This window comes from Equus asinus, chromosome 8 (assembly GCF_041296235.1).
Source record: "Equus asinus isolate D_3611 breed Donkey chromosome 8, EquAss-T2T_v2, whole genome shotgun sequence".
Classification (NCBI taxonomy): domain Eukaryota; kingdom Metazoa; phylum Chordata; class Mammalia; order Perissodactyla; family Equidae; genus Equus; species Equus asinus.
The window spans coordinates 29767320-29781147 of NC_091797.1; the positions used below are offsets into that span (position 1 = coordinate 29767320).

General features: G+C 39.9%; 1 protein-coding gene across 2 annotated transcripts in view; it reads left to right on the forward strand.

Moving 5' to 3' along the window:
• NUDT3 (nudix hydrolase 3) overlaps nt 1-13828 on the forward strand; it is a 112765-nt gene that overhangs the window by 44593 nt on the left and 54344 nt on the right. For both annotated transcript variants that reach the window (XM_044776479.2, XM_044776480.2), the window contains exon 2: nt 13713-13823. In XM_044776479.2, the coding sequence (XP_044632414.1) occupies nt 13713-13823 (111 nt within the window). The remainder of the gene's footprint in view (nt 1-13712; nt 13824-13828) is intronic.

A 13828-nucleotide genomic window follows, 5' to 3' on the forward strand; every position in this document is an offset into this window, starting at 1 on the left:
GGAATAGAGTCAAGATGTTATTACTTCTCACTGCTCCCAGTTACCCCTTTAGTCTAAACCATCTTCACTTCTCTCCTTGGACTAACACAGATCCTCCTAATTGGTCTCTTATTTCCATCCTTGTACCCCCTTGCAGCCTGTTCTTTACCCTGCACCCAGTGACTCTATTAAAATGTTTTTAGGTGTTCTTCTCAGAGGGTGTTCTTCTTCACTTGGGATAAGACCCTGAGTCCTTACCTCCCTAACTTGTTCTGTGAAGCCCTCTATGACCTGCTCCCCTCCTTCCACTCTCTCCCTTGCTAATTCTGCTCAGCCACTCTGACCTCCTTAGTTTGACGTTAAGTACCTTGTTGCCTCAGGGCAGGACCTTTGCTCCTGAGAGTACCTTTGCCTGAGGTGCCCTTTCCCTAGAGAGCCAAAGCTTGTTTCCTCACTGCTATCAGGTCTGTGCTCAGGTATCACCTCTTAGAAGAGACCTTCACTGACCTCCCTGTCTGAAAGAGTACTCTCTTAATTTCTTCTTCCTTATTCCACCTTGTTTTTCTTATTAGGACTTATGACCAGCTAATATTATTTTTGTTTATTCTTTGTCTTCTCCCATTAGATTATGCATTCCACAACAGCAGGGTTTTTGTTTTGCTAATTGCTGTATCTGCAGTGCCTAGAACAGTGATTGACTTGGAGTAGGTATTCAGTGAATATTAGTTGAATGAATGAGTGAGTGAATAAGTGTATGAACTCTTGATATATTCACATGTGGGCAATGGTTCATGTATACAGCTATTTATTATGGCATTTTATTTTTTTGGTGAGGAAGATTGGCCCTCAGCTAACATCTGTTGCCAATCTTTCTCTTTTTGCTTGAGGAAGATTGTCACTTAGCTAACATCTGTGCCAATCTTCCTCTATTTTGTATATGAGACGCTGCCACAGCATTACTTGATGAGTGGTGTGTAGGTCTGCACCTGGGATCTGAACTTGCAAACCCCAGGCCACCAAAGTGGAGCATGTGAACTTAACTACTATGCTACCAGGCCAGCCCCTCTAGCATTGTTTTAATAGCAGAAATTGGAGTTACCCAAAATGTCTATCAAGAGGGCTGGTTAAATAAATTATGGAACATCTGTACAGTAAAATCCCCAGTGGTTACTGTATGATTTCATTTATATGGAGATCCAGAACCAGAAAAACTAATCTACGGTGGTATAAATTACAGCAGTGATTGCCTCTGGGTTGGGGGCACTGGCGGGAAAGAGGCACAGGGAACTTTCTGGAGATGGAAACATGTATCTTTATAGGGGTGTGGGTTCAGGTATGTGCAGTAGTCAGACTCATTGAACTCTACCCTGATGAGCTATACATTCCAATGTACATGAATTATACTTCAGTCACAGCAAAACACAGTTCCTAAAAATGAAAAACAAATAGGAAAAAATGAATTTGACTGTATATCAAGCTAGTGGCATAATCATACAGAAAGTAAATGTTTCATGTGACTTCAAAACAGTGTTTTGATTGAACATCTCTAGTGGGATCTATCCTTAGGCTAAGGAGAACTACAAAGAAATCTTAAACTGTAGTTTTATGGTTAATAGTGTTGTTAATTTGAAACTATTAAATTATAGGACAACTCAGAGATACTTATAAGCATACCTCGTTTTATTGCGTTTTGCTTTATTGTGCATTGCAGATATTGCATTTTTTACAAGACCCTCCACCAACAAAAAGATTACAACTCACTGAACGCTCAGATGATGGTTAGCATTTTTAGGCAATAAAGTACTTTTTAATTAAGGTATGTACATTGTTGTTTTAGACATAATGCTATTACACACTTAATAGACCACAGTCTGGTGTCAACATAACTTTCATATGCACTGGGAAATCCAAAAATTCACGTACCTCACTTTATTGTGATATTTACATTTTAATTTTTATTGTCTTCTTTCTAATAATATATATTTCTTATCTGTCGTTGGAAAGCCTTAGAAGCCATGGCAACCCAATAGCATCCAGAAGCTAAATTGAGGCTCTAAATATCATTTCCCAGTAAAGGGGCCAGGACTCTTAGAGAGACTGCTGAGTTCAGGTCTGGGGCAGGAAATGCTTAAGATGAGCCTGAGACGTCTTACAAACAAAAAGCAAAAAAACTACCCAAGATTAAAGATTTATACCAAAAAGATATGAGAGGTAGACAAGATTTGTAAAACGTTACTGGTAGAATGTAGGTGGTAAGCATATGGGTGGTTACTGTACAATTCTTTCAACTTAGCTTTATGTTTGAAAATTTTTATAATGAAGTGCTGGAGAAAAAGGGAGACAGGAGCCAACCTGAAGTGGCTCTGACTAGTTAAAGATGGGAGCATCAAAAGATGAATGACTGCAGTTGACTAAAACACATGAAATATAAAAATCTACTAGTTACTGATAGAACAATAACAAAAATATTTGGAGGTTGCTTGGGCACACTCTTATTATTCTGAAAATTAGTAAATAAGGAGGAAAAAGTTAAGCATTTACCTTGCCTTTCCTATATTAGGGTAATCAAACTGTCAATGAGGGAAGTTTCTTCTTTGTAGAATTCCAGCTAATTAATAAATACAGAAGAGACGATAGAATTAGAAAGTCACCACTTGTGTTTCGTAAGGAAATCATGGATATAGATGGCTCTCATTAATAGATGCTAGAACCATTAAATGAAAGGCTGATGGTGAGCTCTGTAATGTGTCCATGACAGATCGTGTGACAACACTTGAAACCACAGTTTCATCTTCTCATCACTAAAGGTGCTATCAGATCTTGTGTGTCTCACAATGCGATGCTATAGGCAGTATGTAGTACCTTCAGTAAAGTTTTCTTGCCAGAACACCAAATCCAAACCTGAGCAAGTTTCCAAATCTGATGACTTGGGGATATGAGGATATGGGGGATAGAGGAGCAAGTTGAATATTACCATAAGGAAAGCCATTAGCAAATGCAGGACTGTGGGAAATCCTACAGGATGAGTGGTCTGTTTTCTTCGCTAAATAACTAGCTTGAAAACAAAGAGCCAGGAGAGGGAACTGTTCTGGACTAAAGCTTATCGACCAAATGCAGTTTTGGACCTGGTGTGGATCTTCATTTAAATAAACCAATTGTAAAGTAACATTTTTGAAGCAATTGGAGGAATTGCAATATGGCCTGTTTATTAGATGATTATAAGAAATTGTTAATTTTGCTAGGTGTAATCATGACATTGTGGTATATTTTTTTTAGGTCCTTATCTTTTAGTGATTCATAACTGAAGTATTTAGTGGTACAACATATTGATGGCTGGGATTTGCTTTAAAATACTCTGAGAGTGGGGTAAAAGTAAATAAAACATGATAGGCAAAACGTTAATAATTATTGAAGCTGAGCAATGAATACTTGGAGATTCATTGTATTTTCTGTCTACTTTTGTGTATGTTTGGAATTTTTTAAAATAAAGTTTTAAAAATACCACGTGGTCACTTAAAACAAAAAAAGAAGATGCTCTTTGGTATGTAGTGAGGAAATGATCTCCACGATTTAAGTGAAAAAGTAAAGTAGAACAGTGTGTCTGATAGAGTACTATTTGGGTTAGCAGGAAAGAAAAGAAGAAATAACTATAGTGTATGTGCTAGAATAGCTCAAAAAGTTTTCGTAAGAATCCTTCACCTGTGGGGACAGAGGTAGGCGAGAAGGCCTGCTTTTCGCTTTGTGACCTTTTGTGCCTTTTCAACATGTGCAGTGAGTACTACTGAAAACAGATTCTGAAAAAAGAGTGTAATTAGGGATCCCAGGTCTAAAGACATACACCTGTGTAATTTTAGAACACTAGAATGTTAGTGCTGGAAGGGTTTTAGAGGTTATTTGGACCACGTCGTTTTAAAACTGAGAAAGCTGAAATCCAGAGAAGAGAATTTCTTTCTGCACCCGTTTGGTGGGTTGATAGAAGAGGCAGACCCGTGGCCCACGTCTCCCGATTGTCCTCCTGTAGCAAGTAGACACTGGGGTTTAAACTCTGGCATCGGAAATTAGAGTGAAATGTGATTGATAGGTTGATGCCGCTTTGGGGACGCAATACCTGTCTTTTAACAATGTGTTCGTATAGTTCTAAGAGTGTGTGTGGGAAAATAATGCAGTTTATAGATGTCAGGAATGCTGTTGCTGTGGCTTTGTTTGTTTTAATGACCTCAAGAAACTTGAATGTTCTAAATATTTCATTCACTCCGTTTGGCTTTCAGAAATTTCCTAGGGAATAATGCTTGGTATTCTTCTTGGCCAATTATAAAAGTCTTAAATGCTTGTTCTGAAATATTCAAGCTGTACACAAGGTTTTAAAGTAAATGCCTCCCCCTCCTTAGTGCCGCCAATTGTACTGTACAGAGGAAACCATTGTTTCTTGGGTGAATGCTTTCCAATGGACATTTAAATTGAGGTTTTGAAGTTCCCATTATATACAGAGACTGTTGGAAGCCTAACTTTTCCTATAGGTACCCCAAACTGTTTTTTTTCTTTCTTACCTGCTCCCCTCCTGTATTTCTCTTTCTTGAGAAATGGGTATCTCTGTCCACCTATTGACCCCAGTAGGAAGCCTTAGCCTCTACATCCATCTTGCGGCACCCTCCTTTCTGATTAATGGCCAGTTCCTGTCATTGCTGTCTCCTAAATATGACTTGAATCCACTTGGTGCTCCCTGTTTCCTGGGATGCCAATTATTTCCATCTCCCTTATCCTCTCTGACTGACCTCTCAGTCCCACCTCCCAGCCCATCACTCAGCCTCCAGATTCAGGCTTCTCAAACACAAGTGAGGTTGCCATTTTTCTCCTTAAAACCCAAGGAGGATTCCCAGTTGCCGTAACTCTTTGGTGCACTTGTGTGTGAACTTCTTATGCTGGTCCCTCCTTTGTGGCCCTCTTCCTCCTTCCCATCATGCACCCTACACCACATCAAACTACTTGAATTTCTCAGCGTTCACTTGGTTTAATACAGTCACGCATCGCTTAACAATAGGGATACGTTCTGAAATGCATCTTTTTAGGCATTTCATCGTTGTGCAAACATCATATAGTGTGCATACACAAACTAGATGGTGTAGCCTACTACACACCTAGGCTGTATAGTACTAATCTTTTGGGACCACCATCATATATGTGGTCTGTCATTGACCAAAACGTTATGCGGCGCATGACTGTATGTATACTGTTTGCTGTATCTGTGCCTTTGCAGTCGCATTGCCTCTTGCCTGGAACCCCTCTTCTTGCTGGGCTCAGTAAATTCCTCCTCTAGGCCCAGCTCAAAGCTTCCTCTTGAGAAGCGTTCTGGGACCCTCTCAGAATCTTTTTTCCTCCGTAATAGCCGTTTATCAACATGATGTTGTGACTTGGGCCCTTCATTAGATGTTTCTGTAAAGGACCTGATAGTAAATATTTTTGGCTGTGTGGGCCATGTGGTCTCTGTCAGGACTACTCAACTTTGCCATTGTAGCTTGAAAGCAGCCACAGACTATAGGTAGGTGAATGAGCATAGCTGGGTTCCAATAATCTTTATTATTGGACGCTGGAATTTGAATTTCATATAAATTTACATACCGCAAAATATTCTTCTTTTGATTTTTTTCAGCCTTTTGAAAATGTAAAGACCATTCTTAGGTCATGGGTCACACAGAAACAAGTGGTAGGCTGGATTTGGCCCATGGGCCACAGTTTGCCCGTCCTGCATTAGAGGGTGGGCTGTTCAAGGATAAGCTTTACGTATGCTCGTACGTCTCTGCCCTTTACCCCCTCATGCCTTAGTTCATTTCTAAGCGAATAATGACTGGACAGCAACTGTTTGTGGAGTACATGCTTAAGAAGGAGTTACTTGAAACGTGGTAGTTTCTAAACAAATGTGAAAAATAATGGAGCTTCATATTGAGAATTAGTCATTTTTTATGTGTATTAATAAACATTTTCAGAAAAGAAGGTGTAAAAAAGTTGTATAATATAGAGGAGTGCATAGTCCCCCTCCGTGTAGAAGACACCTCTGCCTGGGAAAGATGTAATAAATAATAGCCTCTGCTCGTGGAAGAGAATATTGAAAAGTGATGGGAATCAAGGATTAGATTAAAATGCCTGCTCCATCTTTTCCTTTCCCTATATTGGCCTGGAGAAAATCACGTTGAGGCTTTTATCCAGTGGCAGTTAAGTTTTCAGAGGGTTTTTCATGGAAGATTAGCTATATCGTGGTATAACAGGCTCTCAGTGGCCTGGTGGTCAGAGTGTGGCGTCTAGACCATGGTTTGGATCCTGGCTCAGTGCTGACCCTTTTGGTGCCCTTTGCCATATCACCAAATCATCTAAGGCTCAGTTTCCTCATCACTATAATGAGGAGAATTCCATGATACCTGGCTTGCATGGTTATTTGAAAATTAGAGACGGTGTATTAAAAATAGAATATGTAAAATGCCAGCACCTGGCACAAAATGGGCACTGAATAAACGTCACCTGCTGTTCTTATTTGTTTCACCCCCCCGCATTAGTCTGTTTTCTTTCAGTGTTTATTTACAAGGGTTGTGGGAAGGGGTTAAGGTTTACAGAAACAACTGTTCAAACAGTGTAATTCAGCAACTTTCAGTCTTTGTTTTTATTTTTATATAACCTGCAAATATGGCCAGGTTTACTGGTTTCTTTAGTTTTCTTTTTAGAAATAAAAAACATCATTGAATACCAGGCAATAGAAAGTTCTGTGTGTGGTTTTCTTAACATTTAGACGTTAATTTGGAAAAGGCGGAACAGGACATTCTCACTTAGAAGTCTGGTATTACACATACTTAAGAATGATATCTGTGTATAGCAGTTTGTGTCTGTGACTACCTTTTCTTACGTTTCTTAAAATACCTTGTTGCTTCCAAAGTAAAAACTGTCAGAATATCTGTTCACAGCATAGTATTTTATTTCTTTGTACCAGGCAGGGAGTTTCCTCTTTTGTTAAATAAACAACCTGATTAGCTAGATAAATGAAGGAATGTTTATAAGGCATTTTGTAAACTGACTGTTTATGTCTACTTGTGCCTCCTATTAGTAGTATTTCAAGCTCCTGTGTAGGAAAAAAAAATCTAAAGAGTAGAATGGTTTTAAAACTCCACAGACGGAAACTGCTAATGCTTGGCCTTGTGATAGTTTATTGATGTAATTTGAACAAGTTATTTCACCTCATACTCAGCTTTACTCATCTTTTAAACATTTTATTGGCTCATTGTGCACAAAAACTTCTGGCAGCTGTTCTTCAAAAACATTCTGTAAAATGCAGTAAACTTCTTTTATTTGAGATCCAAGCAAGTGCAGATAATTATTCACTATTAGCCTTATTTTTGAAAAAGGACACATAAACGATTAGAAAGGGCTTGTCTGTAGAAGCAGTTTGCAGGGCATATCTTAGATTTGATAGGGTGCAGCCCTCGTGCCATCTGGGGTACCAGCAGAACTCTCTGGCAGTAATGGCTGTGCTGAGGGGCTGTTGAATGCTGAGGACATTGCATTGGTGGAAATGAGATCATGTTAGATGTATTACTGCATGCAATTTTCTGGAAATTAGTAATGTATCTAAGAAATATAGCTTGCTATTCAGGATAATTTCATGATTATCTATTTTTAATAGATAATCTATTTTTTTTCCCCTGCTTTTTTCTCCCCAAATGCCCCCATTACATAGTTGTATATTTTAGTTGTGGGTCCTTCTAATTGTGGCATGTGGGACGCCGCCTCAACAGGGCCTAATGAGCAGTGCCGTGTCCGCGCCCAGGATCTGAACCCTGGGCTGCCCAAGCGGAGTGCGCAAACTTAACCACTTGGCCATAAGGCCGGCCCCGATAATCGAATTTTTAAGGAAAATATTTCCAAAACTGTAACCTGGGATACCTGGAATATATCTACCCCCACTATACTCTTGGCAGTGCAAATGGAAATTTGCCCAACGCGAAAGGGAGTGCAGGGTGGTTACGGGGAATGGGAACAGCTCATCTAGCTAGGGCTTTACAAATGCACGTATTTTCCCTTGTGTTAGTCTCATCCTGGCTGGAAGAGTCTGAGACCACTGTTTCTCAGCTCTTTGTCCCACATTAATATGGTTGTCCACTAGAAATATTCATTAGACTTCTCACTGAACTTTCAAATTTAGATATTTAGAGGAAACTTCCCTGTGGTTCCCTCTTCCACTGACCCTTCCACATTCCCCTTGGAGGGCAGCTCTACCATTGACCCAGCCTACATTCTGTCAGTCAGCTGGTCCTGTGGATTCTTCCTTCTGTATATCTGGAAATCTGTCATCTCCTTCCAACTCCCACTTCTGTCCTCATTCTTTCTCCACCTGAATTAACTACAGAAACCTATTCTGTTACCAGGCTTGTCTATCTCCAGCCCAAGTCAAGGTGACCTTTCTAAAATCCAAATTGGGTTATGTCATTGCTTTGCTTACATAACTTCAGTGACTTACCCCCTGCCTTCACATTTCAATCCAAACAGTTTATAATTGGACCCCTGCCTTTTTGTTCAGCCTTGCTAAGTAACCCCTTCTCTGTGCTCTCCGCATTCCTTTTTAAAGCAGTTGTTTGTTCAGTCGGTCATTGGTCCATTCTTTCATCTGCTCATCAGACATTTATTGGCCACTTCTATGGGTCAGACTCTGCTTAGGGATTGGAGGTGAGGCAGTCGACTGAACAGACCCTTAGACATTTCACTGACCTCTCACCGTTAACCAGGATAGACTAGGTTATGTGCAGTAACAAGTTCACCCTGAAATCTCGTTGTTTTAGCACAGCAGAGTTGTATTCTCTGTTACGATGCCTATCAGTCATGGGTTTTCAGAGGCTCTGCTCCATGCTGGAACTCTCTTCCGTTCAGGGGCCCAGGCTTGTAGCTCTATCAGCTGGAACTCAGCACATCCTTGGGCCCTATGACAGAGGAAGAGAGAGACTGGATAGACTTCTCCCTGCCTCAGCCCAGAAGTGACACGTGTCCCTTCTGCTCACATTTCATTAGCCACACCTAGTCAAATGGGCCCACCTAACAGGAAGAGGGGATTGATACTGTAGGCGTGGTCATCTAGCGAGCATTATGGTCTCTGGCACAGTCACTGAAATGTAATCAGTCACCTGTCTGGTTGTTGGTCTCATTCACTGGACTTTAAATTTCTTAAGAGCTGAGGCTGTGTCTACCTTGCTTTTGTGTCCCAAGCACAAGAGCACACAGTAGGCTTCTGATGATTCTTTGTTGAAAAGAGTCCTTCTTGAGCTTGGATTCAACTAGGTCTCTTCCTTTAAGAAACCTTCCCTTACCGTCCCTCTACCGCCTCCCCCCAGCCTGGGTTAGGTGTCTCTTTTCAGTGTCATTGTGGTATCCCATGCATGCCTCAACTAAAGCACTCCTCACCCTGTGTTATTACTCCGCCAGGTAGATACTCAGTTTCTTTAGCGCAGAGACTGTGGCTTTCTATTATATTCTTTGGAAAATTTGTATTAAACAATATTAAAGCAATAAAAAACTCCTAAGAAATGAAACGTTACTGGTCCCCTGAAGCCCTTTATGTAAATCTCCTCCCATGAAGTTTATAATTTCTGTACATTTATTTATTCTTTCGCTATGAACGTGTCCCTAATCAATATAATGATTTTCCTCTGTGTCCATGTGGATAACAAGTTGTCCTTGCAGGGCCACTCGTATCATGAATCCAAGAGCTCATATATGGGTGGGTGTGTTCCATCTCTGCACTGATGTCATCTCTCTCGATGACAAGAGCTTCGTAACAGGTCTGTTTCCTGACCGGCCAATACCCCACTCTGATCTGCCTCAAAATCGCAGAGGTTTTCATCTCTGCCTCTCCTGTTCCCGGTTCATGATAATGCTTAATGTTTGTTGAATAAATGATAAATTCTATTTGTTTTCTTAGTGTGTTGTTTTCAGGATCTTTTAGGAGCTTTGCCATTTAATTTTTTTAGATAATTTTGTATTTAAAAATCAAGTTTCAGAATAAGAATTTGCTGACCAGAACACCACTTACTGTTTTATCAAGTAGGAAGGAGTGAAGCCTCTGGCTAAAGTAAGGAATAGTTTATTTTGTTTTTTTTCAATAAATGTTTGATGGGTTGTCAAGGAAACTTACCGAGAAGAACTGTTTACTGGTAATGGGGTTTGCTTTGACGTGTGACTGCAAATAATGAGGTTTGCTTTCTCCAGCCTCAGTATTACGTATAGTCTGACCTCGTTTAGTTAGGCTTTGAATGTGCAAAGCAGTAACACAAGATTTACTAAATAATATTTCACACTGATTGAAATTTAGACATTAAATTATACTTTATGTTAGAGATTTTCTTTGCTTTGCTTTAGTTTTAAAATGTCCCTGTAAAGATCTTTCATGTAGACCATAACTAATTAGATGGCCCTAGTCAGCCTTTGAAGTGAATGCTTAGGTTTAGAATGGCTGGTGAACACTGCCCGGAAGTGGGAGAACTCTAGGAAGAAAGACTACGTGTTGTTATTTATATAACAAATCAGTGAAGGATTAACCCCCTTTTCTACTTTTTCTTCTTGAATCTTCCTTGAAGATTAGATAGATGACTTAAATGCCATTATCTAGAGTGTTTGGCTTTGGAGGAGTTTTTTTTTTTTTTAATTTAACTTTTTAACTTGAATTAACAAACATGATTATATTTGGGTTTATTTTTCTTTTGATAAGGAATTTTTTAAAATGTAAGATTGGCCACAGTTATCGAGGAGAATGGGTATGGCAATGATCTCCTTTTTCTTTTATGGAAATAGTATATTATTTTAGCTTTATAATTTAATATTATAAAACTAAGGATAACCTTCTGGAAGGTGGCTTTCCTGGAGTGTAGACTCTGAAGAAGAAAGTAGTGGCAGTGACTCTTTTAGCTTTTAAAAAATCACTGTGATCCTAAAACTAGTTTTATTTTATTGAGGTGAAGTTCATATAACAAAACATTAACCATTTTCAAGTGAACAAGTCAGTGGCATTTAGCAGCTGACTACCATTTCTATTTGGTTTCAGAACACTTTCATCATTCCAAAATAAAACCCTGTACCCATTAAGCAGTTACTCCCCCTTCTTCCCTTCTCTTCCCTCAGTTATTGGCAACCACCGGTTTGCTTTCTGTCTCTATGGATTTACCTATTCTGCATATTTCATATACATGGAATCATACAGATTGTGACTTTTTGAGACTTTCACTTAATATAATGTTTTCAAAGTTCATCCACTGTGTAGCATGTATTTCTTTTCATGGGTGAATATTGTGTATGGATGTGCCACATTTTGTTTATCCATTCATCCATTTATGGACGTTTTAGTTGTTTCTACTTTTTGGCCATTGTGAATACTGCTGCTATGAACATTTATGTGTGTTTGAGTACATGTTTTCAGTTCTTTGGGGTATATGCCTGGGAGTGGAATTGCTAGATCATAGGGTAATTTTATGTTTAACTTTTTGAGGAAAAGTCTCAAACCACCAACCTGTTTTCCACAGTGCCGGAATTATTTTACGTTCCTACTAACAATGTGTGAGGGTCCCGATTGCTCTACATCCTTGTCAGTACTTGTTGTTTTTTAAATTATAGCCATTCTAGTGAGTGTAAAGTGGTATCTCATGGTGGTTTTACTTTGCATTTCCCTAGTGACTAATGATGTTGAGCATCTTTTCATGTGCTCGTTGGTTATTTGTATATCTTCTCTGAAGAAATTGAAGAAATGCTGTTTGTCTTTTTGTTGAGTTGTAAGAGTTCTTTATGTGTTTTGGATATCAGACCCTTATCAGATATATGCTTTGCAAATATTTTCTCCCACTCTACAGGTCACCTTTTCTCATTTCCCGCCCCCGTGAATCCCCCCAGTACATAGTTGCATATTCTAGTTGTAGGTCCTTCTAGTTGTGGCATGTGGGACACCACCTCAGCATGGCCTAATGAGCAGTGTCATGTCAGCGCCCAGGATCCGAACCAGCGAACCCCCTGGCCGTCAAAGCGGAGCGTGCAAACTTAAGCACTCGGCCACGGGGCCAGCCCCTCTCATTCTTGATAATGTTCTTTGATATGCAGAAGTTTTTCATTTTGATGAAGTGCAATTTATCTATTTTTTCTTTCGTTGCTCATGCTTTTGGTGTCATGTCTAAGAATTTGGCATATCTTGCCAAATCCAAGGTCATAAAGATTTACTCCCATTTTATAGTTTTACCTCTTACATTTAGGTTGTTGGCCCATTTTGAGTTAATTTTTGTATATGAAGTAGGTGTCCAATGAAGACTCTTACTTAAAAGCAAAATTTTATGGAACCTTCACATTGTACTTTGAATGTCCCTTGATTAAACATGTATACGCACCAACCAAAAACTACTGTGGATTTTATATTATTTTAAATTACCCTGCATTGTATTAATCAAACCAGAACTTAGATACATTTTTAAAAAGTGCTTGTAAGCATAAGGCATTATTTTCTCAGTCCATGGACTGTATAATGGTGACTGCATATGGATTCATGGATTTCCTTCATGTAACTCCGTGGTCCCCTCTGAGTCTGCAGATCACAGAGTTTGTAGAGGAGCATCAGGAGAATCTCTCATGACAGAAAAAAGGGATTAAGGATGAAGAAGAAGGTAGAATTTCCGAGGGCTTGTAGCTAGCTAGTTGCAGAGGCCTCAAGGGAGAGAGGAGGTGACTGGAAAGTAGGTGCCGGGGAGTCACTGGTGGCTTCTGTAACGGCTCAAGAGGAAGTAGCATTTTCTTTCAGCAACAAGGATGACTGCAGAGTAGGAGTTAAGTGCGGGGGTGGGGGTTGGATGGGATGGGGAACACGGTTTGGAATAGGAAGACATCATCAGAAAGTGATGGTTCAGGGAACAGTTGAGGATTCCTTTAGTTTTGTAAATAATGCCAACCCAACTCCACCTCCAAATAGTGAGTCCAGCTAACTTTGTTTTTAGCATCTGTCCTAGAGAGGGATAAGGAAAAGGAACTAGGAAAAGTCTAAATTTTATTTCAACCATGACTAGAATACTGATTAAATTCAAATTAGTAAACCGTGTTCTATATCATTTTGTGTGTGGTGGGGGTTTTTTCATTAATCAAACTTTCTAGTAAAAACATTCCAGTTTTGTCTTGGCTGAAAGCGTGATGAAAAGAAGTTTTTCTACTTCTCCTGTAGGTGAGAGGGTTAGGTTCTCATTGTATACTTTGAGCGTAGAGTAGTGTGTTATATTGGCCAGTGGCCATCTGATGGAGCAGGAACTGGGACAAACAGGAGTGAGAACCTCGGAGGGAAAGTGCTGGGACGATGGTGCCAACCAGGACTAAGGACTTCTTTCCTTCTGGTCAGCCTTCACAGCGCTCACAGGCTCACCGTTGACAATCTTTTTTTAAGTCCCTGTCAGCTCTGTGTTCACAGGGCTTTAGAGAAAGGAACGAAAGAGAAGGTAGATAGGACAAGTGACTGAGAGTCTGAGGGGAGGGTAGAGGTCATGGCCACTGGTTCAGATGCCCTTCTGCTCTTACTAGGCAGATTGTCTGCTTTTCAAACGGAAACAACATCTACCTTACATGAAGTGATTTGGAGAGATGTAAACAAAGAATAGGTCATAGGCACTTTTACTTTGTTTAAACTCTGAATTTGTATGAAGGTGTCTTTTTGAGTTTTTAACCGCCCCTGTGACCTCTGTGACTTTCAGGTGCTACTTGTGAGCAGTAGTCGCCATCCAGACCGATGGATTGTCCCTGGAGGAGGCATGGAGCCCGAGGAGGAGCCGAGTGTGGCAGCAGTCCGTGAAGTCTGCGAGGAGGTACG